The following is a 27,840-nucleotide window of genomic DNA, read 5'->3' on the forward strand; positions in this document are numbered from 1 at the left end:
GATGATCGGGCAGTAGAAACACTTGGTAGAGTTGAGGAACAGCAAAGGATGCAAAACTCTGGTAGGTTGTCTACAGACCTCCTGATAATGGTGATGTAGTGGGGAGAAGTATAAATATGGAGATCAAGAAAGCCTGTAACAAAAAACAATGTGGTTATAATGGGAGATTTTCATTCTCACAGATTGGGAGCAGCAGAACAGCTAAAGTAGTAAAGGCAATACATTTCTCGAATGTATTGAGGACGGTTTTCTTGAACAATATGTTTTAGAACCGACAAGGGAACTGGCCATGTTGGATTTAGTGATGAGTAACGAACCAGAATTAGTTAACAATCTGACTAAGAGTATTTTGCAAATAGCGACCATAATATGATTGAATTTAATATTAGGTTTGAGAGGGAGAGTCACAAACTGAGGTTTTAAATTTAAGTAAGGCGTGCTGAAGTGACGGATCTCAGTGTAGTAGATTAACATTAAATTGGACCCTTGAGTTAATTATCTTAAAAAATAAAGTTAATTGATACTTTTCACTTATTACCCTGGTTTTTTTTTCTTCTGTTTCCCATCCTACTTTCAAGCCAGATTTTGGGTATTATACAAACTGAACCAGAGGGTTTATAAATTAATGTTTTGAGAAAGCAGACACTCCCACAGGGCTGCACCAAGTTCCCTCTTGGCTTGAGGATGCAATTCCAACCTGGCAGTATAAGTTAGCTATTTAAGCTAGTTCTGCTTGTGCATTCTGTATTAAGCTAGATGTGTTTCTGAAAAGAAAGAATTAATGGATATGGTCTGAAGGTGATAGGTGGTCTGAGCAATGAAAAAGAGACAGGTTTTTGGGCCAGTAGACTTTTCTTGTTCCCAGTTCTTAGATTTACACCAAGCAGAACCAACCGCAGTGCAATTGTAAATTGGTCTTTTACCTGGCTTATCACATGATTAACATGCAAGATGCCAATATGCTGTTGCACAACCATCTATTGGATGTCCACATGCACATCTCTTTTTAAGTGGAGCCAGTATAATGGGCCCAACATTTGTAAGTCCATTTGTGGACTTGGCAGCAGAAACTGTTTTTCAGTGGGTTCCATATGACACCAGTTCTGCCCCTCTTTCAGTTGAGTGAAAGTGCACTGTGCTAGGGGTCAACCTAACAGTATTATTTTTATTACTGCCTGTCTTCACCGCTGAAAGTGAAGACATGTATACTGGTATTATCCATTTTACTTCACAATTCTAGGAATGGTGAAGCTCATTTGATTGATATTGATATATATTGCTATGTGACCTGTCACAGAACCATAATGAGACACTATCATGTTCATAAATAGATATCTACGGTTTGCTTTCCTTTAACATGGGCTTTTGTTAGGGAACTTGTTTTCATTTTCATGTTTTTCATGTTTCATGTGGTGTTAGAACTATTTATGAGGAAGATTAGAAGAACCTTACAATTGACCCTTAAATAAATTTTCACATTCTTCCCCATCCCACTTTTCTAACATCCCTGACTCACATGAATGTATAGCTACATGGAAGTTAGATACCCTCCAGTACCTTGTCCAGCACTCTATTCTTCAGGTGTAAATCTAAACAATGTGTATCAGCAGGCTATTCAAGCATAATCTCTTTCTGCCATAAATTAGTAGGTGGTAATCAGGAATTGTATTTTTCCCCCATTAGTCAGTTCTTTTGCAGTAATGTTAATCCTATAGGACTAACTCATTTAAAACATAATGTAAATTTTTAAAATGTTTAAAACTTTCAAATTCTGCTCATCCTATCGAACCCATTTTGCTCTACTTCTATTCTTTAACAGATTTTATTTTCTCTACTTAATCTCACCTATTTTATGTTCCCAGCCCTATTTTTCAAAGAATATTAACTTTAACATTTTCTGTGCCTTGTTTCTTCCCCTCCTTGGCATCTACCATAACTACCACCAACAATTTGCATTTACTTTTAATGTGGAATATGCCCCAGGATGCTTTGTGGAGGGGGTGGGAGTGGAAATAAAGGAAATGAAACTGAACAATGAAAGGAGGGTTAGTAGAGGTAACCAAAAGTTTGTTTAAAAGATAGGTTTTGAGAAGGTTTTTAAAGGTGGAGAAAGAAGTGCGGAGGGAGTTGGGTGAAGGCAGCAGAAGGTAAAATCACTAGTGGTAGATTAATGGAGGTGGGGATATCACAAAGGATCAGAGTCAGAAGACCAAAAAGGGCAGGACAGGGCATAAGATTGAAGGAGGTTGGAGATATAGGGTAGGGCAAGGCCTTGGAGGGATTTTAAGATGAAAATGAGGATTTAATGGTAATGTGTTTGGGGGACAAGGAGATAGTGTAGATCAGTGAGGGTGGCAGTATTGCACAAGTGGGACTTTGTGCTGGACAGGACACTGGCACTTGAGTTTTGGACAAGTTGGAGTTTATGGAAGGTGGAGAATGGGATGTTGGAAAAGAGGATGTTGGAGTAACTAGGTCTGGGGATGAGAAAAGTATGGATAAGGATTGGAGATGGGAATGAGGTCGGGATCTTGCAGAGGTGGAAGTAAATTGTCTTGGTGATCAGTGGAATGTGGATCTGACATTCAGCTTTGAATTGAACAGAATACCAAGGTTTCACCTAACTTGATTCAGCCTGAATGCAAGAAGGATGGGTTTCACTTATTAGAAACTGGCTTTAAAGGCTGTTGTTTTCAGCCAATTAAAAGCCCAAACATTAAAGATTGTCAAACGAGTTAATTCTTGTAATTTTACGCATTAGAAAACCGGAGAGAACTTAACGAAATGTCCTACTTAGCAAGCTTATCCTGTGTGTAGCATTGAGACATTCAGCTGGTCTGTTGTAAGTTAGTTAATATCAGATGGGGATGCAACTGTCAGCAGCTCATAGATAGACCCCATGTTATGACAAATGAGCTCATGAATTCATCAGCAATCAAACTTTTCTAATATCAGCTGCACACATTGACCAATATAATCGGGGGAGTTCATTTTAAATTTTCCTATATGTTTTTTTGCAATGGTACAGGGAGTTCTTGACCCTATCATGCCTTTTGTTACAAGTGTGTTGACGTTAAACTTTACTTCTTTCCTGTCAGGAAATGCCATCATCAAGCCTACATAAGATCCTCTTCTTATAGTGTACTTTGTGTACAAATGTTACATTGCATGACCCTATTGCTCAATGAACACAATGTTAAGCCTATTGGTATCATGCTATGTAGTTGAAAATGGATATCTAAGTACAGATTTCATCATACCAAAAACAGTCTGAGTGGAAAGTCGTCCCATTTCATCATAAACTAAACAAACACTGATTCAGGAGATATATTTCTATGGATCACATTTCTCCATAGTACTGCCTTTACCATGAAAAGTTCAATAAATTTGTTTCCTAATGAGGTAATTCTGAAAACTGGTATTCTTTGGAAATTAAGAAATTGAACAGCTTTCTTTTGTTAAAATGTGAGGGTAAATTCACTCTCCCAGTAAGGAGCCAAGCCTGAAGGAAGCACGTCAAAGATAAGGCTATAACACTACAGTTCTGATGTCTGCTCCATGCTTTATGGGAGTATAGGATTGATGGATTTACTTTGTAATTTGTTTCATTCAGGCAAAAAATATATTTTTGATTCCTGTTCCCTCTTTTCTCCCCTTCTTTATTGAAGGTGTTGATTTATGCTATAGTCCAAATCTGTGGGCACTAGCATTTCCCTGGTACTTCACCCAATTGGCCAATCTTCATGAGAGCCCAGGCAGTAAGTACTGGAAGATAATTTGCCCATGAGTAGGGTGAGCAACATTACCAAGATTCATCTTGTTCTCATCTAACATCTGTATACATGCACTTTCCAGTGGGAACAGGAAACTTGACTGATGTTTTTTACCCATCCTCTCCTTTGCCCAGTGGTGATAAAACCAATTCTATCACCTTGCTATTGCCTGGCTGAGATGAGCTAACATAGCAGACATCAGGGATTTAACAAAAAGCAGATGCTGGAAATCTGAAATCAAAAACAGAAAAGACTGGAAATACTGAAGTCCTAAGAACCATAGAATCATATAGTACAGAAGGAGGCCATTTGGCCCATCGTGTCTGTGCTGGCTCTTTGAAAGACCCATCCAATTAGTCCCACTCCCCTGCTCTTTCCCCATAGCCCTGATTCTCTGGTTACTGACCCTCCTACCAGTGGAAACAGTTTCTCCTTATTTATTCTTATCAAAACCCTTCATAATTTTGAACACCTCTATTATATCTCCCCTTAACCTTCCCTGCTCTAAGGAGAATAATCCCAGCTTCTCTCGTGTCCCCACATAACTAACGTCCCTCATCCCTGGTACCATTCTGGTAAATCTCCTTTGCACCATCTCCAAGGTCTTGACATCCTTCCTAAAGTGTGGTGGCCAGAATTGGACACAATACTCTAGCTGAGGCCTAACTAGTGATTTGTAAAGAATTACCACATCTTCCTTGTTTTTGCACTCTATGCCTCTATTTATAAAGCCAAGCATCCCGTATGCTTTTTTAACAGCCATATCAACTTGTCCTGCCACCTTCAAAGATTTGTGTATCCTGCACTTGCAAACAAGTCTATTACGTGGCACTTTATCAAATGCTTTCTGAAAGTCCATATATAGAACATCAACTGCATTACTTTCATCAACCCCTCTTAAGGAAGGGTCTTAAGATCTGAAACGTCAACGGACTGACTTCTGTTTCTCATGTGCTACCAAAGCTGTTGAGTTATTCCATCAGGGATTGAACTGTGGATATTCCTGGTCTGTGTTACTCTGCACCACACCAGGGCATTTACATACTTTTTGCAGACTATTTACCAACTGTGCCATTAGTGGAGCTATTTTGTTTAAAATATTTATTTTGATCTGACCTTGTGGACTAGTTTGAAATCAGTTTTTAAATTGCACATGAACTGCACTTCTTGTATGCAATTATCTATCTAAAAATGATATCAGAATCTTGTGGGGTAAAACTTATATTTTAGTTTTCATGTTTTTGCTTTTTGATGGAACTTTTAACCTAGTAAATGAAGTCACTCACCACAGTAGTATCAACATCTGCTTTAGCTTTTGCCAGTCTCTTTACTGTCACATTGTTTACCCAAAAGCATTTATAATAAGCTTTTCCTGCTGTGATGTTTTAGCTCAAAGTTCACTTGTTTGTTATTTACCAGCGGCTTATTTTTGATTGTGTCATTAAACTTTGGCTATTTCCATTTTAAGATCATAAAATGCAATTGCCATATAAAACAGAATACAGTTGCAAAATAAGTTGGAATTTAACTAAACCTATAGGCTTTTATTCTGAAACATTTGGTTTCAGTGTTTATATTCTATAACATGTATGTTTTAAACTACAAAAGTAGGGCAAGCAGCGAGGAGGGCTGTAAAAGACTTCAGGACAAGTTAGCGGAATGGGCAGACAGGTGGCAGATGCAAACTAATGTGGAAAAATGTGAGAGAATGCATTTTGGAAGGCAAAATAAGGAGTGTGAGTATAAACTTAATGGAAAGACACCAAAGGATGGAGAGGAATAGAAGTAAATAAAGCCCAAAAGCATGTTGGGTTTTGTAAATAGGGGCATAGAGGATAAGAGAAAATAGGTTATGAAAACTTTGTACAAGACAATAGAAAAAAACTTGCATTTATGTAGCAATTTTCACAACCTCAGGATGTCCCAAAGAACTTTACAGCCAATGAATAGGTAACTCACAGTTAGAATATTATGTGCAATTTTGGATGCCCCATTATAGAAAGGACATTAAAATCAAAGAGAGTATACAGCGTAGATTCATCAGGATGATGTAAAGGATGAGGAACTGTTATTATGAGGAGAGACTGGAGATGCTGGGACTATTTCCACTGGATCAGAGAAGACCTAGAGTAGATTTAGTAGAGGTTTTTAAAATTGTTCAGCATTTTGATAGAGTGGATAGGAAGAGACTATTTCCTCTGGTTGTAAAATCGGTGTTGAAGCGTTAATTTAAAATCCTCATTCAGAATGAGGAGAGAAGTTAAGAGAAATTAGAGAGAGAGAGAGCATGGAATCCTTTGCAGGATGGATTAGTTGAGGTAGAGATTATTGCATATTTTAAACATAGTAGTTATACATTTGAAGCAGAGAAAGATGCAGTGTTATGGGAAGACAGCAGGGGAGTGGGGACAGTTTTGAATTTGCCTAGCAAAGAGCCAGCACAGGCATGATGCACTAAATGGGCTTCTTCTGTGGTTCTATAATATATATACTCCTAATTCCCTACAGAAAGTAATTCTAAGGGGAGGAGAAACCACTGTCACATCATGTGGTAACAGCCTCCTTCCAATTAATTAGTAAACCTTAGTTGAGGGATTCCAATGTAGACCCCAGACATTTCATTGAAGATGAAGAAAAGCGGGTAAGTGGATCTGTGCAGAACATATAATCCAGTTGAGTTTGTGAGAATAGTATTAGAAAAGATAGACAGCTCCACCTTAATCTGTAAAATGATTAAATGTCCAAAATCCATGCAGGCTGGTGAATACACTCCATGATGTTTCCCCTTTTGACATTAACAGAGGGTGTCCATGTTCATATGTCAAAAAAATGAGATCTTAAAAGCTAATACACAAGTGATTAATTTCCCTTAAAATTACTTCTAACAACTTTCTTTTTCCAAGAAATATTTTTTGTAGTTAAAAATATTCGAGGAGGGACTGCCACTGGGTAAATACCTCCAAAATGCTGAGCTAGCAGATTCTTGCCAAGGCAACAGTTAGATGAATACATTTGCCTTCAGTGTCTCTCTGGACTAGGTAGCAGAAAAATCAGCTAGATATCTCTCTCCTGATTGTGATCAAGTGACCCCTGCTGGAAAGAGAGTTTCATATGTAATCAGTTGAGGATAACATCAAATTCAGCTGTGATGACCTGCCATGTTGAATCCCCTGCTGGCACTCACTTGCTTTCTGGCCACAACCATTTTGACTCACCTGGAGACTAAAAATTGGGGTCGGTGGGAGAGAGAAAGTAAATAGTATTATTTCACATCTCTCCTGGATTTTTAAAAATTATTTTTAGATGTATTTCCTCCCCACCCCCTCACTCAAAAGTGGGGTTAGGTTCCATGGGTGCTGGCAGCCTCTGGTGTCTCACCCAATTGAGCATTCCTCATGCATGAGCTCAGATGTCAGCATACTATCTTACTGTGAGATATTACAATTGAACCCTCCCCCATTTGAACTCCACATACACGCACTTTCGAGTAGCACTCATTGTATAGTGATTAGTAGTAGCAAGCCCCTCCTTTTTTACCCCAAACTCACTGGGGGGAAAATTGGATAAGGGCCGTTTTTGGGCATAGGTAGCATGATGCGCTATTACCCCGCACCCCAATGACCCCTGCGCAGGCAAGACGCAAATTTCGGCTGGCCGGAGGACCCGCCTGCAATCAGCTTTCCATTCCAGGCCTTACACATGGAATCAATGCAATTTGCACTTTCCAACACCAGGGGGAGCTCAATCTCTTAAAGGGAGGATGTTTCTCAGAAATCTCTTAAAAGGTAGCTTTTACCTGTTATTTGCTGAAAATAACTGTCTACTGTCTGCACGGAGTCTGAACAGAGATCAGACATCGCACACATAAAACACAGATGCAGGTCCTATCCCTATGTTTACACACTGATGAGTTATGTTAATTGTAAACAATTTTACAACACCAAGTTATAGTCCAGCAATTTTATTTTAAATTCACAAGCTTTCGGAGGCTTCCTCCTTCGTCAGGTGAACGATGTGAAGCTCCGAAAGCTTGTGAATTTAAAATAAAATTGCTGGACTATAACTTGGTGTTGTAAAATTGTTTACAATTGTCAACCCCAGTCCATCACCGGCATCTCCACATCATGAGTTATGTTAAAACATTGAATAAAGGTTGCGCACTACCAAATCCCACATCCGCCAATCTGCACTCCAGACCTCACCAATCTGACGATCTGAGTTGGTACCAGGCCTGCGAGAGTGCGTGCACCAAGGTTCTCTGCTGATGCACTAGAGACTTTGGTGCAAGAGGTGGACAGAAGGAGGGACATCCTATATCTGCAGAGGGGTGGTGGAGGGGGGGGGGGGCGCGCGGCAAGAGGCCTTCCAGACCTATATCCAAAAGGCAGTGGGAGGCAGCAGGGGACAAAGTCAATGCCAGGTGCACAGCATCATGAACATGGATGCAGTGCAGGAAGAAGTTCAGTGCTTTGACATGAGTGGTCAAGGTGATTGAGGTTAACTGTCTAGTGGCGTCTCCTACCAACTGCACCACGCACTACACCCCACATACCAATAAACTCTTTCCAGCAGTACTCAACTCTTCCAACCAGATGCTTCCTCTCACCCTTACACATTACCACTGTTTCAAGCTGCCCACCCACAACTCACAGGCCACACACACTGGCAGCTATTCAACCACGACAGGCACATCACCCAGACACACATCCCACTTTCTTGCAGGAGAAGGTGGTGCATATCAGGAGGCAGCATGTGACAGTGGCATTTAGCCCCTCGGGCCTGTTCCACCATTCAGTCAGATCATGGTGGACCTGTGGCCTAACTCCATATACCCACCTTACCCCATATCCCTTTAATACCCTTGGTTCACAGAAATCTATCAATCTCAGATTTAACATTCACAAGTGAGCTAGCATCAACTGCTGTTTGCAGAAGAGTGTTCCAAACATCTCCCACCTTTTGCTTGTGGAAGCATTTTCTAACTTCATTCCTGCATGTCCTGGCTCTAAATGTTAGGCTATGTCCCCGTGTAACTAGTGTTCAAGTCTAGGAGACCTCCAAAAACATTTACAAATGTCTCGGCAGCCAGAAGCAATAATCCAGCCACTAACCTGTAAACCTTGCATGGTCCCTTTAAATAGCGTGGTGGGGGGGTCTTCCAGGCACTCTAAGACACGTTCAGATGGTGAGGGTTAAGACTGTGCGTTGAGTTGAGCTCAAAAATGGTGTCTATCACTTTAAATCAGCGTTGCATACTGATTGAAGCCATTTTCTCCCTACTTTACATGATTCCAGCGTTCGTTATCTGCGCCTGCACTAACTCCTATGCCAAGATGGCATCCAGCGCACGTCACGCTGGAAAAGCATCTTGGATGTCAGAGAGACCGTGTCGTGCCAAAACAACGTACGCTACACGGCCCAATTTAGCACCCACTGAGTCTAATTGTACCACCCCTACCATTGCTCTTGCTAAAAGCAGCTTACAGACTATATATATGCACACACACACACACACACACACTTTACCATCTGGAACGATCTTTCTGGTTTATCAGCCATAACCACACCAGGCAATGCATTGTCTCACTATGCTTTCAGGAAAGCCAGAAACTTTTTAAAAGAAATAGAAATGTACTATACTAAGATAAGTGAAATAGAATACTGGGTTGAGAGTCAAATTCAAGTCCCAACATTTGATGTTTGCATTTGTTTTCTACCAGGACGTATGTTGCCAATCTCAGCTGGATCATTGGTGGGTGTCCAAGCAGAGGTGAAGTACTTTGTGATGGGAGGGAAGAAAAGTGGATGGAAGTACCATCTTCGAATGTACTTTAATATTCCATCTCTTATTGCAGAGACATTAGTGATTGCCCACCCTCTTACCTGGTGCCCAAGGCATGTGGCCAGATAGGCAGTGGGTGTAAAATAGAGATTTAAGAATTAATTTTTAAAACTGTGTATAGTATTAAGCCGTACTTTCTTAACTAAAGCAAGTGATTTGAGGTGAATTACTGATTGCATTTCACACGAAAAGTAGCTCCTAACTATCTCGGATACGGCTTTTGTGCTGGGAAACAAATACTTTACCTAAAGTTGTAGTTTGGCGGATTCTTGGAAATGATACAGGAATAATGGGAGTTTAATCGAGCTGGTGTGATTTGCTTGATGGGATTGTGACGCTACCGCTTGGCTGTCTGATAACCCCCTTGGGCGTCCCCCCGGCTCTATGGAGGAAGTGCGCGCTGCAGTTGTGAAACAGCTGACCGGGAAACAAGCGCGGATAAGTTGTCAGATCAGCGTGGGTTTCATACAAGGAGCAACGAGAAAGAGGGACGCACGCACCAACTGAGAGCGGAATTGTAGCGTAGCGTAGCATAGCATAGCATAGGAATTAGAGATTCTGCCAGCCCAATCTCATAGAAGCGTCAGAATGAAACGGTGAACCCTGAAACTGTCCTGAATTCGTCGCGTTTTCCTTATTACAACTGCACTACCGCAGAGCTGAGCCGGCACAGACGCAACGAGAGCTCGGTGCTGAGTGCATCCAAAAGCCCCCCCTTTCGCTTTACATTCAGATACCGGGGACTGAGATCCACTTTCACTCAGTACGACAAAGTAATCCAGTCCATCCCCGAAACGCAGATAGTGTAAGAGCCACACCGACTTTGCCCAGTTAACCTATAGGACATGTTTTCTCAGTTAACTCCTTAAAGCGATTGACCGCCAATCCTACAAGAAGTTAACGATCTCTGATTTGAATCTAACATTCTAAATGTGTTCCTTTTTTGAGATCGATTGCGAAAATAAGGGCAGATAGTTTTTAAAAAGTGTATATATTCAATTCGTAATAAGTGTCCCGATGACTCTGGATGCTATCTTGAGTGAAGGAAAGGCAGAGGTCGGGAGCTGGTGTTCGTGTTATGGCGTGAAGATGACTCCTTATTTCTCAGAAAATGCGGTTATTTCACAGAATGAGATCAATCTCCTGTAAGTACAAATACCCTATGCAATTTATATTGATATTGCTATACAATAATTCCAACAAAGTGTGCATTGGCTGTATAGAGTGGCTAATAACTGTTACTTTCACAATACACCTTTTAAAATGGGTTGTTTACAGCATTGAACTTGTAATTCAATGTGCTCAATAACACAAATGTGCTGGCTAGGTTTTATCCCACACTTGCAGTAATCGTTGCCATCATATCGATGGCTTTTCACTTAAGTAATACGTGAAATATTAATGCATTGAGCAATGTTATGAGAGAAATGGAATCTCTTTCCCAAAGTGCTGCCACCCAATCCATGCCATCCTATTAAAAATTCCACAATTGACATTAATGCCACTTCTTGACTGACCTGCCAGGAAGAGCATTTGAGTGATGAAGTCCATTCCTTTTCCAGATAACTTGGCTACGGGTAGAGAAACTTTTTCTTCCCTCCCTCTTCCTACTAATAACTTTGTAATCAATCTTGCATGTATGCCTCCTTTTAAAACTGCAGTAGAAATTAAGGTATTCAGAATTAAATCATTTTATTATCGGAAACAAAAATGAATGTTGAGTAAAAAAGAGCTTGTATTTACTGTATTGAACACCTTTCACATCCTTCGACTTTCCTGAAGCCTTTCACAGCTAGTTAATCACTTTAAAAGTACAGCTGCTGTTATTTTGTAGGCAAACACATTAGCCAATTTGTGTTCAGCAAGATCCCACAAATAATGAAAGGAAACACCTGAATGACTACTTAATTTTTGGTGGTTGAAGGATGGATGTTCAGGACATCGGGAGAATTCCCAATTGCTTTTTTTAATAAAAAGTTCTAGAATTCTTTAGTCTATTTGGAAGGCAGCTTTTTTATTGATTCAAACTTCAGCTGAAATTCATAAGACTTTTACTTGATCCATTTGTAATCTAGGTTTCAGCCTTGGCTCAGTGGTAGCAATGTTGCCTCTGAGTCAGAAGGTCATGGGTTCAAAGAGACTCAGCGTGTAATCTAGGCTGACACTTCAGTGCAGAATTGAGGGGCTGCTGTACTGTCGGAGGTGCCGCCTTTTGGATGAGAAGTTAAACTGCTGTCTCAGATGGACGTAAAAGATCCTATGGCACTATTCAAAGGAGCGCAGAGGAGTTCTCCCTGGTGTCCTGGCCAATTTTTATCCCTCAGTCAACATCATTAAAGAGATCACCTGGTCATTACCTTATTGCTCTTTCTGAGACCTTCCTGTGTGCAAATTGGTTACAGCATTGGTTGGTTGCCTGCATGGCAACAGTGACTACACTTCAAAAGCTATTTCATTGGCTGAAAAATGCTTTGGGACTGTCCTGAGATCGTGAAAGGCGCTATATAAATGCAAGTTTTCTTTTTGTCTTTTTCTTTCTTTCTCTCTTTCTTTCTCTCTCTCTCTCGTTTGTTCTTTTGTTTTCTCGTTCTCTCTTTCTTTCTCGTTCGTACTTCTGATTCAGTGCACATTGGTAGTCCCAATTTGCATCATTTAAGCTGCTTTTGTAGAACACGCAGACCTGCACTCGTGGCACCGACATCTGATGTGCAAATCTTGCACGGCTGGCTACCACCAGAATTAAACTTGCTGCTATTCATGAAGGCCTGGGTCTGGAATACTCTTTTTTTTTAAAAAGTACTGGGAGCTGGTGCCACAAGTGTGGATCTTGATACAATATAAACACAGCTTTAGCTAATGCTGGTTTTACACTGTACGGGGAAGGGCGGGCGGGAGTCTTACACCTCAGGTCTTTAGTGTGCTTGGAAGTCGTTACACTGCTACTCGTCTGTTGTAAAGTAACCTTGGGTAATACATCGTTAATGCAAAAATGAATTGGTATGCCTGTAATCTCTCGTGTTCTTTTTGCTTTGAGTCTCAAGTTACTGGCCCTGATCTGTGTCAAAACCATGAAACAGTAAGCTCTCATAAAGCAGACCATCTGACTTCCTCTTTTTTCTTCACTTTTTTGAGGTTATGAACCCATTACTTTCTTCTCGAGTAATATGTGACTGACCTACTAGGCCTCTGCCAATACTACTGAGAGTCAGGAGCTAGTTGGCATGCAAGAGGAAGATGGTGTTCTGTATCTGGCAATTTGAGAAGGGCATGTACTTGGGAGAAAATTGCTGATGCAGGTTATGGGTTTAAGGATTTTAATTACATTGAAAATGATTAAGAATCCCCTCATTTACTTCATACATTGAAATAACTGGGCTTCTGGGAAAGGTGGCAGATAAGCATCAAAAACTGTTACATTCTTGAACTTGATTTTGATTTTCATTTTTTTTCTTCTCCCTCCAAATGAATCAGGAGGAGGAAAATTCTTATCTAGCAACTAGTATTTACTTTTTCATTGTTCCTCTTTTTTTGTAGGGAACAGCTTTATAATAAAGGTGCTTGCCTGATTTAGCAAGAAAAAGTTTTGCATTGATTTTCACTTTAACATATTGGCATATAAACATTCCTAAGAAAGAGAACTTTGCGACTTTTCACAGTACTTAAAGCTAACACTGGTCTGCATGACCAGCTGTTGAAGCGTAACTATTGCGGTCCTCATCGTCTTGCTCACTTTCCCTACTTCATGTAGACATCAATTACCTTTTGGGGTGTGAGTGTTTAATTTCAAGCTCTACCATGTGTGCATTGTGGTAAATATCCTTTCAATGCAATAGATTAGGAATGAGAAAAGAAAATAAAAGCTGCAGGTATAATTAAAATAGACTGCAAGATTATTTATAGTCTTTTTAACCATTAGAACTACATTAATAAAGTGGGCTTATTAAACCTTTCTGTGGCTCACCAGTTTATATCTGTATTTTTGCTTTTGTTTGTGGGACTATTTTTGTTTGCACAGTTCATGCTGGGGTAATTGGGGTAAATGACTTAGTTGGGGAATTGGCTGGGGTAAAGTACTGAACCAGCCAGTGTCAGTGAACTGAATTTAACATGAAGTTACAAGTTGAAGCACCCTTGGGATTGAGTGATAAACAAAGAACCTGCTTTTATATAGAATTTACCACATCCTCAAGATGTTCCAAAGAACTATGCACTTCAAAGGCAATCCATTGGTTATCGTCATTGATGTTATTTTGGGAAACGCAGCAGTCAGTTTACCCAGAGCAAGGTCTCATGAACAGCGAATGAATGACCAGTTAATATGTTTTTGGTGGTGTTGTTTGAGGGAAGAATGTTGGCTATGACATCAGGAAAACCCTCTGCTCTTACTTGGAGGCAAGAATGCTTCCAACTAAATAAACCAAACTGACATTAATTGAGCCCAAAAGTGTGAAGCAGCTGAATTAACATTTTTATTTGTACTCCATAATAATTTAGCTACCTCACACTTGAGATAATAATTCCTCCAGCTAATTATTTTTATTCTGTCATTATATTAAAGAACTACTTCTTAAAGCGAAGGTCTCAGTGCTGTGAAATCCATCCTGTTTATTCTGTGGAGCAGATTTCATAGCATTGGAACAATCCAAAAACAATAGTGAAAATGCAAGTTTCCAGGTTGCAGACTGTGATTTTATTTTCTGGACACTAGACCTACCTCAATAGCTGATAAAGGTCCATACAGGTCAGCAAGTGAAAACTGTGTTGCCAGCTTGTAGATGTAGTCTGAGCTACTCCGATAACCAGAAAAGATGGTTTCTTCTCCTTCTCCCTTTCTGTCTAACTGGTGCTGCCTTTGGTGGTCCCAGCATACCCTTTATAGTGCTGCTTTCTTATTGTTTGCAATGGGTTGCTAGTGGCATCAGCTCCCAAACTGGGGTCTCATGCAGCAATCTCAAGTTTTTTTTTTCTTTCATGGGATGTGGGGGCGCTGGCAAGGCCAGCATTTATTGCCCATCCCTAATTGCCCTTGAGAAGGTGGTGGTGAGCTGCCTTCTTGAACCGCTGCAGTCCATGTAAACTTGGATTTGCTATGGTTGGAAGTTGGAAGATCAGTTTTTTATGTCACATTGTTCCAGCTGCTGACCTTAGTGAATCCAGCATGTTTACTTGAGATTGCTGCCCACAGTGCAAGATCCAGGGAACGAGTGAAACATAGAAACGTAGAAAATAGGAGCAAGAGTAGGCCATTCGGCCCTTTGTGCCTGCTCCGCCATTCAAAATGATCATGGCTGATCGTCTAACTCAGTATCCTGTTTCCGCTTTTTTCCCAGATCCCTTGATCCCTTTAGCATTAAGAAATATATCTATCTCCTTCTTGAATACATCTATGAATTAGCCTCCACTGCCTCCTGTGGTAGAGAATTCCACAGGTTCACCACCCTCTGAGTGAAGAAATTTCTCCTCATCCTGAGACTGTGAGCCCTGCTTCTGGACTCCCCAGCCATTGGGAACATCCTCCCTGCACCTAGTCTGTCTAGTCCTGTTAGAATTTTATATGTTTTGATGAGATCACCTCTCACTCTTCTAAACTCTAGTGAATATAGGCCTAGTCGACCCAATCTCTCCTCATACGTCAGTCCTGCTATCCCAGGAATCAGTCTGGTAAACCGTCGTTGCACTCCCTCCATGGCAAGGACATCCTTCCTCAGATAAGGAGACCAAAACTGCACACTGTGGTGCTGGCAACACCAGTAAATCTAATCTAAAAGCAGGTTTGGTGGATTTTGGAACCTCCAGAGGTAACAGCACTGTCTCATTTACCTTGCGGTGGGAATGCCACACTGCCAGGGGTGCAGAAGAAATGAGCAGCTTTCACTGCCGAGGAAAAAAGCCTCATTAGTTTCATGGAGTTCCATGTTTAATACATTACAGATTGCAACTTCTGCAGTGGTAAAGTAATTAAGGTGGTGCAACTATCTCTGGGTACTCCTTCACCTGAGGAGTGGTTTTATCTGGTTTCTGTGCAGGTGGTAGTGAACAGCAATGCAGCAGTGCATATGATGGTGTGAGTCGCCATTTCTTTTCCAGTTATAGGCAGTCTGAACATGCTGCCTGTTCATTCAGGCCAGTGATGTTGTTTTCCAGTTGTCAGCCAGTCATCAGAAAAGATCCGATAGCCAGAAATGAAATCCCAAATAAATGACTTTCAAGTATGCACAGCTTTTTTATGTTGATGGAATTCGTCCCACAGTATCAATGGGGCAGGTGCCATGGTGGATTCCACAACTGAAGCAGTCAAGATAATTGCAGAACTGTTTCTACTTATATAGTCTCAAAATAAAATTAATTAATTTCTTTCTTGGCCTTAATATTTTGCTATAGTAATGTATGTTTAATATTTTGTACCGTGGTTGAAAATTAATTAAGCTTTGTTGCAGGACCCTGTTTACTGATCTTGGTTCTAAATTAACTTTAATGTGGAGAACAAGTAGATCCTTCAGCCATCCATGACTCATTGTATGCACAATTTTAATGCCACCAAAATATTTTATATTTAGGTTTTATATAAATTGTTCCTGAACAGCATGTTCTCACTCCAGGATCTGAGCTGCATCAAGATTCCACTCTTAAGAGACCATAATAAAACTGACATCACCACATGACTTGCACCTCTTTCCCCAACCTATGTTTTTTTTTCCCTCGTTATTTTGGTAAATAATGTGTGCATTACAGTGCTTTGGCTCCTGCTACAGTGGAGCCTGCTTCATTTATACGATGTGATGTTTTCATTTCCACTCAAGATTTACTACAGTTCACTCAAGACATTGTTGCTCATGATCTATGCGGCTGCTCCATTTACATAAAATCAAAATCCTACCACATCTCTTCAACTATATCATAGTAAAGCCAGTCTTTGGTTGCCGATGGCTTAATCAGAAATATTTTCCCAGCTGTCTTTTTCAATTAAAAATTGAATGCTTGATGGTATTGCTATAATAACATGGTTCTTTTCCCTTCTCTCTCCTCTCACTTGTGATATTAAACCAAATACATATTTTGTCAGAGTGGAGCTGAGTCACTGTTTTCCTTGGGCAGGACAAGCTGGACTCCACAGCTGTTTTTAGAGCTTGCCCGCAGTTTGTTATGTAGAGCACCTGAATCCGATATGACATAACTATTTTACTTTCAATTAAATATACAAACAACAGGTGAAACTTATGAGCTATGTTGTGCAGTTCTTTTGTTTGTTGACTGATTTGTATAAAGCATCATCAAGAATCACAGTAACCTAAAAAAAACTAGGAGCATTGGGACACTAGGAGTGTTGAAACTAACTTTGAGGTGCTTGTACTGCCTACAGTTTTTAAAGGCCTTTTGAAATGTGCTGTTAAAATCACATTTTAGTAGCATGTATCTAGTTTGAACATCTAGTTTAGACTAGAGTCCATTTGTAGTAAAGAGTTGCAGCTCTAAATGCTTGTAAGAGATGGAAATGATGTGAATAACCCAATAATTTGATTACAGAACACTGCTAACGTTTTTGAAAACAAATCTAGATTGTTACAATTTTGTGAACACACACACTTTCTAAAAACAATACTGTAAAAAGAATTTTACAGAGCAGTTTGCTATATAAACATATACTTAGTGTGGCACAAGTGTGGACACCTATAGTTATAGGGGCATTTCATTTTATATTGGGTCACTTTCATTTTAAGCGCTGTCATAAAGCGGGAACAAAAAACAAGAAATTATTTTATGTAAAGAGGGAAGAGAAGCTCATTACACAAATGATGTAATAAACAATTCTTTTTACAGTATTGTTTTTAGAGAGTGTGTGTGTTCACAAAATTGTAACAATCTAGATTTGTTTTCAAAAACGATAAGTGTTCTGTAATCAAATTATTGGGTCAATCACATCAGTTTTTAAAAAAATGAAATCAAGTTTTTGAACTCCAGCACCTAAATAATCAAAACTGGTCTCTGTACTTTGTTTTGCAGAACATTTTTTTCAGCTTTCCAGACAAACTTGCATTCAGATACTTCCCTTTTCAATTTAGTTTTATGACCACTAACAGTGAGAATTTCAATGCTGGGGAATGCCTTTCCTCTCTCCCAACCAGTGTCCCAGGTTAGGAATTGCCTACGTTAGATGCACCGTAAAGGCAGGAAACCTAGTCATATTCCCCCCCCCCCCCCCCCCCCCCCCCCCAAACACAGCCCAAGGTTGCTGGTGTCCATTCTAATGCCTTCAGTAGTGCTTTATCTGAGATCAACTAACTCGGCACCCAGAAGGTTTTGAACCTGGGATCTTCCATGTCAGTATGGCTTCATACCACACTAGTCAGTCATTAGCCAACAGTAATGGTGGGAGACTGGACTTTGGTATTTAGCTTTACAAAATTAGTTTTTTGATAACATTCATTCATTGGAGCACAGTAAAATATTTTAGTTTTGTTCTTGAAATGTAAAATATGACAAGGGTAAATACTGTGCTATAGCTGTGTTAATAAATGTTAGGAATGCGATAAATGCTCTCACTTGCAGTAAATCTACTGCTTTGGATAAATTTGTTCATTTCAGCAGTGCAGATTGTGACTTAATATATGCTGTACTGGGAGATCTAATTAAGGATTTTAATAAAACAAGTCAGTGATCTGCTTCTGAAAATCTCAGTAATGTCTCAACTGAATTTTCTAACCTTAGGTTTAATTCATAAAGGTTTACAAATCAATTGAAGTACTGTACTTTAGTGAGATTGAATGCTTTGTTCAATATTCAGTGATTTTTGGATATCAAGTGTTTCCACAACTGTTCAGTTATCAGGGTGTTTCAGTATATTTTGGGGATTTTAAATATGAAATTTTTCATAATGATTCAATTAATTGGCCAAAATGGTTTTAAGTCTATTTGTTATGACAAACCCAGGTAGTGTATATTATGTACCTGTTATGTGTCCCATTAGTATTTTACTTGGGGGTGGGGGGGAGGCGTGGGGCGAAAGTTAAACAAAAATCAAATTTACCAATGACTCATTCAAATCCATCTTGATTACGGTTAGTTTTTATTTGGTTAGTTTTGGATAGAAATCTGTAAATTCAGTTCAGCCATTTGACAGCCATAAGGTCATGATGTGGGGGGCTGAGGTGCAGAGTCTGAACAAAGTTTCTGTTCTTGAGTAAAGCTTTCTCCATAGCAGGAAAGTCCACTGGTTTGAAGTACCACTAGGTCTGAATAGTACCCCAGACGATTTCAGTCAATAAATTAACCAAAATTGTGACATTTTTGGGGAGGGGGTGGAAAGGGCTAGACAGACTGGATGCAGGGAGGATGTTTCCCCTGGCTGGAGGGTCCAGAACGAGGGGCCACAGTTTTAGGATACGGGGTAGGACATTTAGGACTAAGATAAGGAGAAATTTGTTCACTGAGGGTGGCGAACCAATGGAATTCTCTACCACAGAAGGCTGTGGAGGCTAAGTCACTGAATATATTTAAGAAGGAGCTAGATAGATTTCTAGACACAGAAGGCATCAAGGGGTATGGGGAGAGAGCAGGAATATGGTATTGAGATAGAGGATCAGCCATGATCATATTGAATGGCGGAGCAGGCTTGAAGGGCTGAATGGCCTATTCCTGCTCCTATTTTCTATGTTTCTGAAAGAAGGGAATGTTGTCACCATATACTGGGATTTTCAGGCAGGTAAAGTTCCTGGGGCAGTCTCCTATAAGCTTTGACCCTATTGTACTGGGAAAGTTGACTCTGCATTCAGTGCTGTATTTGCTGGAATGTTGTTTTTCACTACCCGTTTCATGTTCTGATTTTGTTCAAGTTGCAAATAATTAACAGCAGTGGTTTTACCTTATAAATGTGCTATTAAAAATTGAGATATTTCAGTAGGCATGCCTGTGAGATTTAAAAGATTAAATTACACATTTTTAAGATGTGTGTGTGTATAGATAGATATATTATAGTTGAGTCACTTTTAAGTTAGTTGAAGGATTGGCTGTGAATGTCACTGGTGTGGTTGCTGGAAAGTCGAGCAATCGACCATTGGGAATATTATATTGCCATGTATAACATAACAAAGCACCTTCAAAGTGGCCTTTTTTCCCTAGTTGTGTGCTTACCAGCCTTCCCAAATTTGGCACAAAGTTGGAAGCCATTACTCAGTACTGACCTCCAAATAAAGGGGCCAGAATTGACCAAACAATGTCACAAGCAAAAGCAATTTCAGCACGTCTTTCAGGTAAAATGCTTCAGTATTATGTCATTTGAGTAGTTTTAAATGAAACTAAAGATATTTTCTTTCTCTATAAAATAGTGATTTAAATCTGGGGGGCCCACAAGCATGTCAAGGTCAGCTTGTGTTCCACAGTGTGACTGTTTAAATTCTGTGCTGTCTTCATGTCTATGATGACTGATCTATACACGTACTGACTCTGCATTTCTGCCTGCTAATGATAGGCACTATAACATTGTCGGGGTGGGGGGGGGAGACATTTTTTAAATGACATTCCACATTTTGTATTTTATTACCAAAGAAAATCCCTGGATTGGTTGGGGGGGGGGGGAAGGGGGAAATCAACCATATATTTTGTTCCAGATCATGATCAAGTGACCCCTGTTGGTAGGTGTACAATATCTGGCTTGACAGTGATGCACCACCTACCTCCAAAAAAGAACCATGGAACAGCCTGCCAATACTTAAGTCTGGACCCACACATGAATCGTCACTAGTGCTTTTGCAGGGCTGGTCACACCCATACCCCAGTATGAGTGTGTAAGTGCAGGAGAGCAGGGGGAAGTTGGAATGGGCAAACTGTATATCCAGAATATAGGGGACATGCCCATAATAGTCTAATGAAAAGTGTAGATCATGCACTGCTGTTTTCTAGGGCAGAAACAGGACTACAGTACCAACCTTATTTCAGTCAGTGCTTTGAAGGTTTGCCAGTTTCTGAACTGGGAGTGGCATATCCAGTCACACTGCCATATCGGATTACTGGAAAACCTTAATGAATTCTTAGTAATAGTAGAAAGAGATTGATGATTTAACATAAACTGGAGAGAACTATGATCGTATCAGAAAAATGTCAGAGTCTTGTTTCATTATTGTTATTACTGGTATAAGTTGCCCTGCAGGCTTGAGGCTGTTTCTATCAGTGACCAGTTGAAGAAAGTGGAGAGCACAGCTATCCAGCTATAAAATGCTGGACATAACTTAACTATATATAGTCAGTCTGGCCTTGAGGAACATGGTAGATGCTAGTAGGCTGACCTGAATCCCCTTCTGTGTTGAATGGTGTGAGGTTTGAATGCATGTAAATAGCCTATACAGTTGGCACTAGTTCAATAGGACATGATAAATAGGGACACTGCTTTTTATAGAATGTGTTCCCATGTGCAAGTTACTAAAATAACCAGTGTTTAAGGAGTGATGCAGTTTGCCTCTGATCATCTGATGTAAATGTGGAGCTTTTATACCCACTGCAATGTCCCATTTGACTGACTTCAGCTATATTAGCTTAGGATATATACTGGACATAGAATTTCTCAGTAGTGAAGGACAGATTATTTCTCTCAACCTATAATATCAACGTTGCAGTTACTAACACTCTTGCATAAATGTCATTATGTATCAAGGACCTGGAGATGCATCACTGCAAGTACCAAATCTGACAAATTTTAAACCCCCTCATGAAATTAAAACATGAAATGTTCTAATCAATTCAAGGACGTAAATACAAAGCTGTTCTCTAATATATGATGGTACTTGACCTCGTCCTCACCAATCGACCTGTTGCAGATGCATCTGTCCATGATAGTATTGGTAGGAGTGACCACCTCACAGTCCTTGTGGAGACCAAGCCCCGTCTTCACACTGAGGACATCGACCAGCGTGTGGTGTGGCACAACCACCATGCTAAATGGGATAGATTCGGAACAGATCTAGCAGTTCAAAACTGGGCATCCATGAGGCACTGTGGGCCATCAGCAGTAGCAGAATTGTATTTTACCACAATCTGTAACCTCATGGCCCGGCATATACCTCACTCCACCATTACCAAAAAGCCAGGGGACCAACCCTGGTTCAATGAGGAGTGTGGAAGAGCATGCCAGGAGCAGCACCAAGCGTACTTAAAAATTAGATGCCAATCTGGTGAAGCTACAACACAGGACTACATGCATGCTAAACAGCAGAAGGAGCATGCTATAGATGGAGCTAAGCGATCCCACAACCAACGGGTCAGATCAAAGCTCTGCAGTCCTGCCACATCCAGTCATGAATGGTGGTGGACAATTAAACAACTAACGGGAGAAGGAGGCTCTGTGAACATCCGCAACCTCAATGATGGCAGAGCCCACCATGTGAGTGCAAAAGACAAGGCTGAAGCGTTTGCAGCCATCTTCAGCCAGAAGTACCGAGTGGATGATCCATCTCGGCCTCCTTCCGAGATCCCCACCATCACAGAAGCCAGTCTTCAGCCAATTTGATTTACTCCATGTGATCTCAAAAAATGGCTGAGTGCACTGGATATAGCAAAGACTATAGGCCCCGACAACATCCCAGCTGTAGTGCTGAAGACTTGTGCTCCAGAACTAGCTGCGCCTCTAGCCAAGCTGTTCCAGTACAGCTACAACACTGGCACCTACCCAAGAAAGTGGAAAATTGCCCAGGTATGTCCTGTCCACAAAACGCAGGACAAATCCAATCTGGCCAATTACCACCCCATCATTCTACTCTCAATCATCAGCAAAGTGATGGAAGATGTCGTCAACAGTGCTATCAAGTGACACTTACCAATAACCTGCTCACTGATGCTCAGTTTGAGTTCTGCCAGGACCACTCGGCTCCAGACCTCATTACAGCCTTGGACCAAACATGGACAAAAGAGCTGAATTCCAGGGGTCAGGTGAGAGTGACTGCCCATGCCATCAAGGCAGCATTTGACCAAGTGTGGCATTAAGGAGCCCTAGTAAAATTGAAGTCATTGGGAATCGGGGCAAACTCTCCAGTGGCTGGAGTCGTACCTAGCACAAAGGAAGATGGTAGTGGTTGTTGGAGGCCAATCATCTCAGCCCCAGGACGTCACTGCAGGAGTTCCTCAGGGCAGTGTCCTAGACCCAGCCATCTTCAGTTGCTTCATCAATTACCTTCCCTCCATAGAAGGTCAGAAGTGACAATGTGCAATCATCAGCGAACATTGTTCAGTTCCATTCGCAACCCCTCAGATAATGAAGCCGTCCGTGCCCGCATGCAGCAAGACTTGGAAAACATCCAGGCTTGGGCTCATAAGTGGCAAGTAACGTTCGCACCAGACAAGTTGCCAGGCAACGACCGCCTCCATCAAGAGAGGTTGTAACCACCTCCCCATGACATTCAATGGCATCACCATCGCCGAATCCCCAACCCTCAAAATCCCGGGGGGCACCATTGACCAGAAACTAAACTGGAACAGCCACATAAATACAGTGGCTACAAGAGCAGGTTAGAGGCTGAGTATTCTGCAGCAAGTGACTCACCTCCTGACTTCCCAAAGCCTTTCCATCATCTTCAAGGCACAAGTCAGGAGTGTGATGGACTACTCTTCATTTGCCTGGATGAGTGCAGCTCCAACAACACTCAAGAAGCTTGACACTATCCAGGACAAAGCAGCCCGCTTGATTGGCACCCCATCCACTATCTTAAACATTCACTCCCTCCACCAAATACACACCGTGGCTGTACCATCTACAAGATGCACTGCAGCAACTCGCCAAGGCTTCTTCGGCAACTTTCCCAAACCCACGACCTCTACCCCTAGAAGGACAAGGGCAGCAGGTGCATGGGAACACCACCACCTGCATGTTCCCCTCAAGTCACACACTATCCTGACTTGGAAATATATTGCCGTTCCTTCATCGTCGCTGGGTCAAAATCCTGGAACTCCCTCCCTAACAGCATTGTGAAAGAACCTTCACCACATGGACTGCAATGGTTCAAGAAAGCGCCTCACCTTCTCAAGGGCAATTAGGGATGGGCAATAAATGCTGGCCCTGCCAGCGACGCCCACATCCCATGAATGAATAAAAAAACCTCAAGTTCTGCTCTTGTGCTTTAAGATATAACTTCAAGCTGTTGATTAGATTACTGCTGTGCCATCAATCTCCCATGTAACCCTTATTCTCTGTATTTTCCTGTTAACTGTTATACTGTGCATTGTCACTTGTCAAACTAGTTACATATTGCTGTGAAATCTGTTGATCTAAGTAATTAGCTTTTTGTAAAATCTATATGAAATGAGCTATACTTATAATCTAATTAATATTGGAGTGTAGCTATGTAAATCTAGCTAAATTGCTAACTTAAAAAAAATCCTTAACCATTGGGTGGTATTGTTTTTTGAGTTGCTTCTTTCACAAAACCACCTTCACCCCCACCCAAGCTTTTGCTCCTCCTCCTGCTGAAATACAGATCTGGAAGTACTGGTAGCCAATTGTCCCTCCTCTTTCTCTTTCCCCCCCCCCCCCCACCCCAACCAAGGCAGTCAGTTTTCATGTGTGAGCGTAGACAATGAGCATTGGCTAGCTGTTCAATCATAGGGACTTCTTAATCAAGACCATTGGTATCCTATGTCGCTCTGCATTTACGCACTTTCCAGCAGAAGTGTGATTACGACCTGGAACTGTGGATGATTTTTTTCTCTCTCCTTTTTCCCCCTTGCCCACAAAGCCAGGGGAAATGTGACCAATTGTAGCATCCCCACAACTGCCTAAATTATCTTTAATGCATTAAATTTGTTACGTATTTCACACTCACCTTATTGGACTTCGATATTCTGTGATACACAGTCATGCCTGCAGCCGTACCACTAGATGGCACTTCACATTCCCCAGCAGCTATAGCTCCCCATACCTATACCGACAGCATCACAAATGCGCTTTGAGTGAAATTCACTTTCTCCTGATTTCCTATGGGTCCAGCCATTCGAGAGCTTTTTTGATGTTATGAAATTTGTCAAATTAAATACTGTAGAGAAGATTCCATAATAATACAAAACCAATTGTTCAGTCAAGATCATTTTAATTTTTGGTCTACAAGCTCAGCTAACCTTTACCCAGAACAAATGGGAGCATTACCGTTGCTAGTAAAAATTTTGATTTGTCACTAAAAACACTTCTACCTCTGTAGAGGTGAACAAGCACCACCTCTTGAGTTGGTAATCCATTGCATTGCTACCTGAGTCTGGGTTTCAGTTGATGGTAGCACAGAAACATAAAGGGGGTATAATCATCACAGACTGAAACTGAGACCTTTCTGGTCTGTATGACACCAAACCACACCAGATTTATCCTGTGAACTGTAAGATGTGCTCTGTCTGTACTTTTTGTTATTTCTATCCATTTTGCAGTTTCCATTATAGAATCATAGAAAGTTTTGGCACAGAAGGAGGCCATTCAGCCCATCGTGTCTGTGCCAGCCGAAAAAGAGCTATCCAGCTTAATCTCACGTTCCAGCACTCGGTCTGTAGCCCCGTAGAGGATTTCTGCCTCTACCACCCTTTCAGGCAGAGAGTTCCAGACCCCCACCACCCTCTGGGTGAAAACATTTCTCCTCAACTCCCCTCTAATCCTTCCACCAATTACTTTAAATCTTTGCCCCCTGGTCATTGACCCCTCTGCTGAGGGAAATAGTTCCTCCCTATCCATTCTATCTAGTCCCATCATAACTTATATACCTCAATTAAATCTCCCCTCAGCCTCCTTTTGTTCCAAAGAAAACAACCCCAGCCTATCCAATCTTTTCTCGTAACTAAAATTCTCCAGCCCTGGCAACATCCTCGTAAATCTCCTCTGTACCCTCTCTGGTGCAATCACATCTTTCCTGTAATGTGGTGACCAGAACTGTACACAGTACTCAAGCTGTGGCCAAACCAATGTTTTATACAGTTCTAGCATAACCTCCCTGCTCTTATATTCTACGCCTTGGCTAATAAAGGAAAGTATCCCGTATAGCCTATTTAACCACCTTATCTACCTGTCATGCTACCTTCAGGAATCTGTGGACATGCACTCCAAAGTCCCTTTGTTTCTCTACACCTCTCAGTATCCTCCCGTGTATTGTGTACTCCCATGCCTTGTTTGCCCTCCCCAAATGCATTATCTCACACTTCTCTGGATTGAATTCCATTTGCCACTTTTCTGCCCACCTGATGTCCATTGATATCTTCCTACAGTCTACAGCTTTCCTCCTCGTTGTCAACAACACACCAAATTTTTGTATCATCTGCAAACTTCTTGATCAAGCCCCCCACATTGAAGTCCAAATCATTAACATGCACCATAAAAAGCATGGGATCGAGTACTGAGCCTTGCAGGACCCACTGGAAACAGCTTTCCAGTAACAAAAACACTCGTCAACCATTACCCTTTGCTTCCTGCCACTGAGCTAATTTTGGATCCAACCAGCCACTTTCCCTTGGATCCCATGGGCTTTTACTTTTTTGACCAGTCTGCCATGTGGGACCTTGTCAAAAGCCTTGCTAAAATCCATTTACACTACATCAAACATGTTACCTGTTCTCCCTGTCTTGCCTCCATTTCTATTCTTGTATTTCTGTGTCTCATTTCCTATTGTTTTTAGTAATGCATTCTCCAACAGAGGTACCACGATAGAGTTGGGAAAAATCAGAAGAAAGGCTCAGTTTTAATTCTGAACCTACTGGTAACTTATTCTACTGCGGGAAAAAATATTCAATTGGCCCTACAGCCCTTGTTTTACTATGAGTGAATTCAACTAAAAGTCTTTCGTTCTGGAAATGCTTTTCCAGTTGAGTAGCCATTTGGTCAATCAAACTCAAAAGAACAAAAGAAAAGTCAGGGAAGAAAAAAGGCCTTTTGAACATCTAAGCCCATCCCTCTAGCACATTAACATTATATGAGATCTGATTTATATTTCGCATAACCCCAAATGTTTTTCTCTCGATCTTAGTTAATAGATTATTTCAGAAATCTATTGGAATAAAGAAACTTGCCTGATAACTGTTCAAAATTTACTTTTTCCTGATTGTATTTGTTTTCTTTATAATCCAAGGGATATAAACCTTTTTTTCATATGTATATTGGACTTGCCATTTCTGTTTCTGTGGTCTTAACCTGGTTTCAATCTTTTACTCCCGTTTCAGAAACCATTTCTCGGTGAATTATTAATTCAACTTATTCAGCAGTGGATAATTTTAGTTCATAAATTTAATAACCCTCTGAGAAAGTGTTTTTATTTTATTTTTAACCAGTGCTTTCCCTGATGTCAGCTCCTGAATAGGATGAATAAGGATGTGTTTCAATAAGATTAAAGAGGCTGCTTTCATTTACTCTTGGAGTGGTATTGTTGTCTGAAAGCCTAATTGTGAAACTGTTACTAATGGTTGCCTTTAGAGCAGAACTGGCTTTGACAAACTGCTGTACAATGGCCTTTTCTTCAAAATTTTAAAATGAAAGTGAGTGAGTGAATAGATAAACTTAACAGAGCAGTAAATTAATTACAGTTAAATCAGTGATTGTCATTAGTGCTGTGAGACAGAACCAAAGTAATTTGCTTTCACGTTAAGCAGGTTCATAGGTACTTTCATTACTTTAGTAAAATTCTGAGATTGTAGATAAGGTAAGGTAAACTTTTATGTACAGCAAATTGAATCCGTGGTACTTCATAATATAAGTCTGTGTTGACTAACCAGAAACGCTGACTGTGCCCTTTTTTTAGTGGGGAGCAGTACAGTTATTTGCTTTGTGCACTTTAACCACACTTTTTTGCACTGAACCAGCAGGTCAGATACAAAAAGCAGGACCTTTTCTTCTTTGTCAAATAAAACCCCAAACCATCTGGTTACCAACAATTTGAAAGTCTTAAAAACCAGATACTTGTACACAGGAGGAAGAGGCTTTGCGCAATGAGCATCAGAAGCTGTGAGTGTTTTTAAAAAGTTGAGTTTCTGAAATATGCACTTCCCTTTTTGCTTCTTGTGATCGTTTCCATACTTAGTGGGTTTTTTTGTAATATAAATAAAACCTTTGAAAACCCAAATGCTCTAAATGAAGGCTGGTATGCTGACCGACATTACAGTATTAAACAAGTCAGTAAAGAAGAATAAAATGTTCACGTATAATTTGAAGAAAAACCTGCATATATGTAGGAATGCAGTGAAGCGAACAAGTGGTGTTCAGGTATCTTTTTAAGAAGACATATT

At 40.7% G+C, this 27,840-nt stretch overlaps 1 protein-coding gene across 2 annotated transcripts in view; it reads left to right on the forward strand.

The window, feature by feature from the left end:
• ssh2a (slingshot protein phosphatase 2a) overlaps positions 1-27,840 on the forward strand; it is a 140,617-nt gene that overhangs the window by 63,875 nt on the left and 48,902 nt on the right. Inside the window, exon 1 of one of the 2 annotated variants that reach the window (XM_068008261.1) lies at positions 10,099-10,760. The exons of the other annotated variant lie outside the window; for it this stretch is intronic. Within the exon in view, the coding sequence (XP_067864362.1) occupies positions 10,633-10,760 (128 nt within the window). The 5' untranslated portion in view covers positions 10,099-10,632. Of the gene's footprint in view, positions 1-10,098; positions 10,761-27,840 lie in introns of those variants that run through there. 2 annotated transcript variants of the gene reach the window in all.

This window comes from Heptranchias perlo, chromosome 28 (genome assembly GCF_035084215.1).
Source record: "Heptranchias perlo isolate sHepPer1 chromosome 28, sHepPer1.hap1, whole genome shotgun sequence".
NCBI lineage: Eukaryota > Metazoa > Chordata > Chondrichthyes > Hexanchiformes > Hexanchidae > Heptranchias > Heptranchias perlo.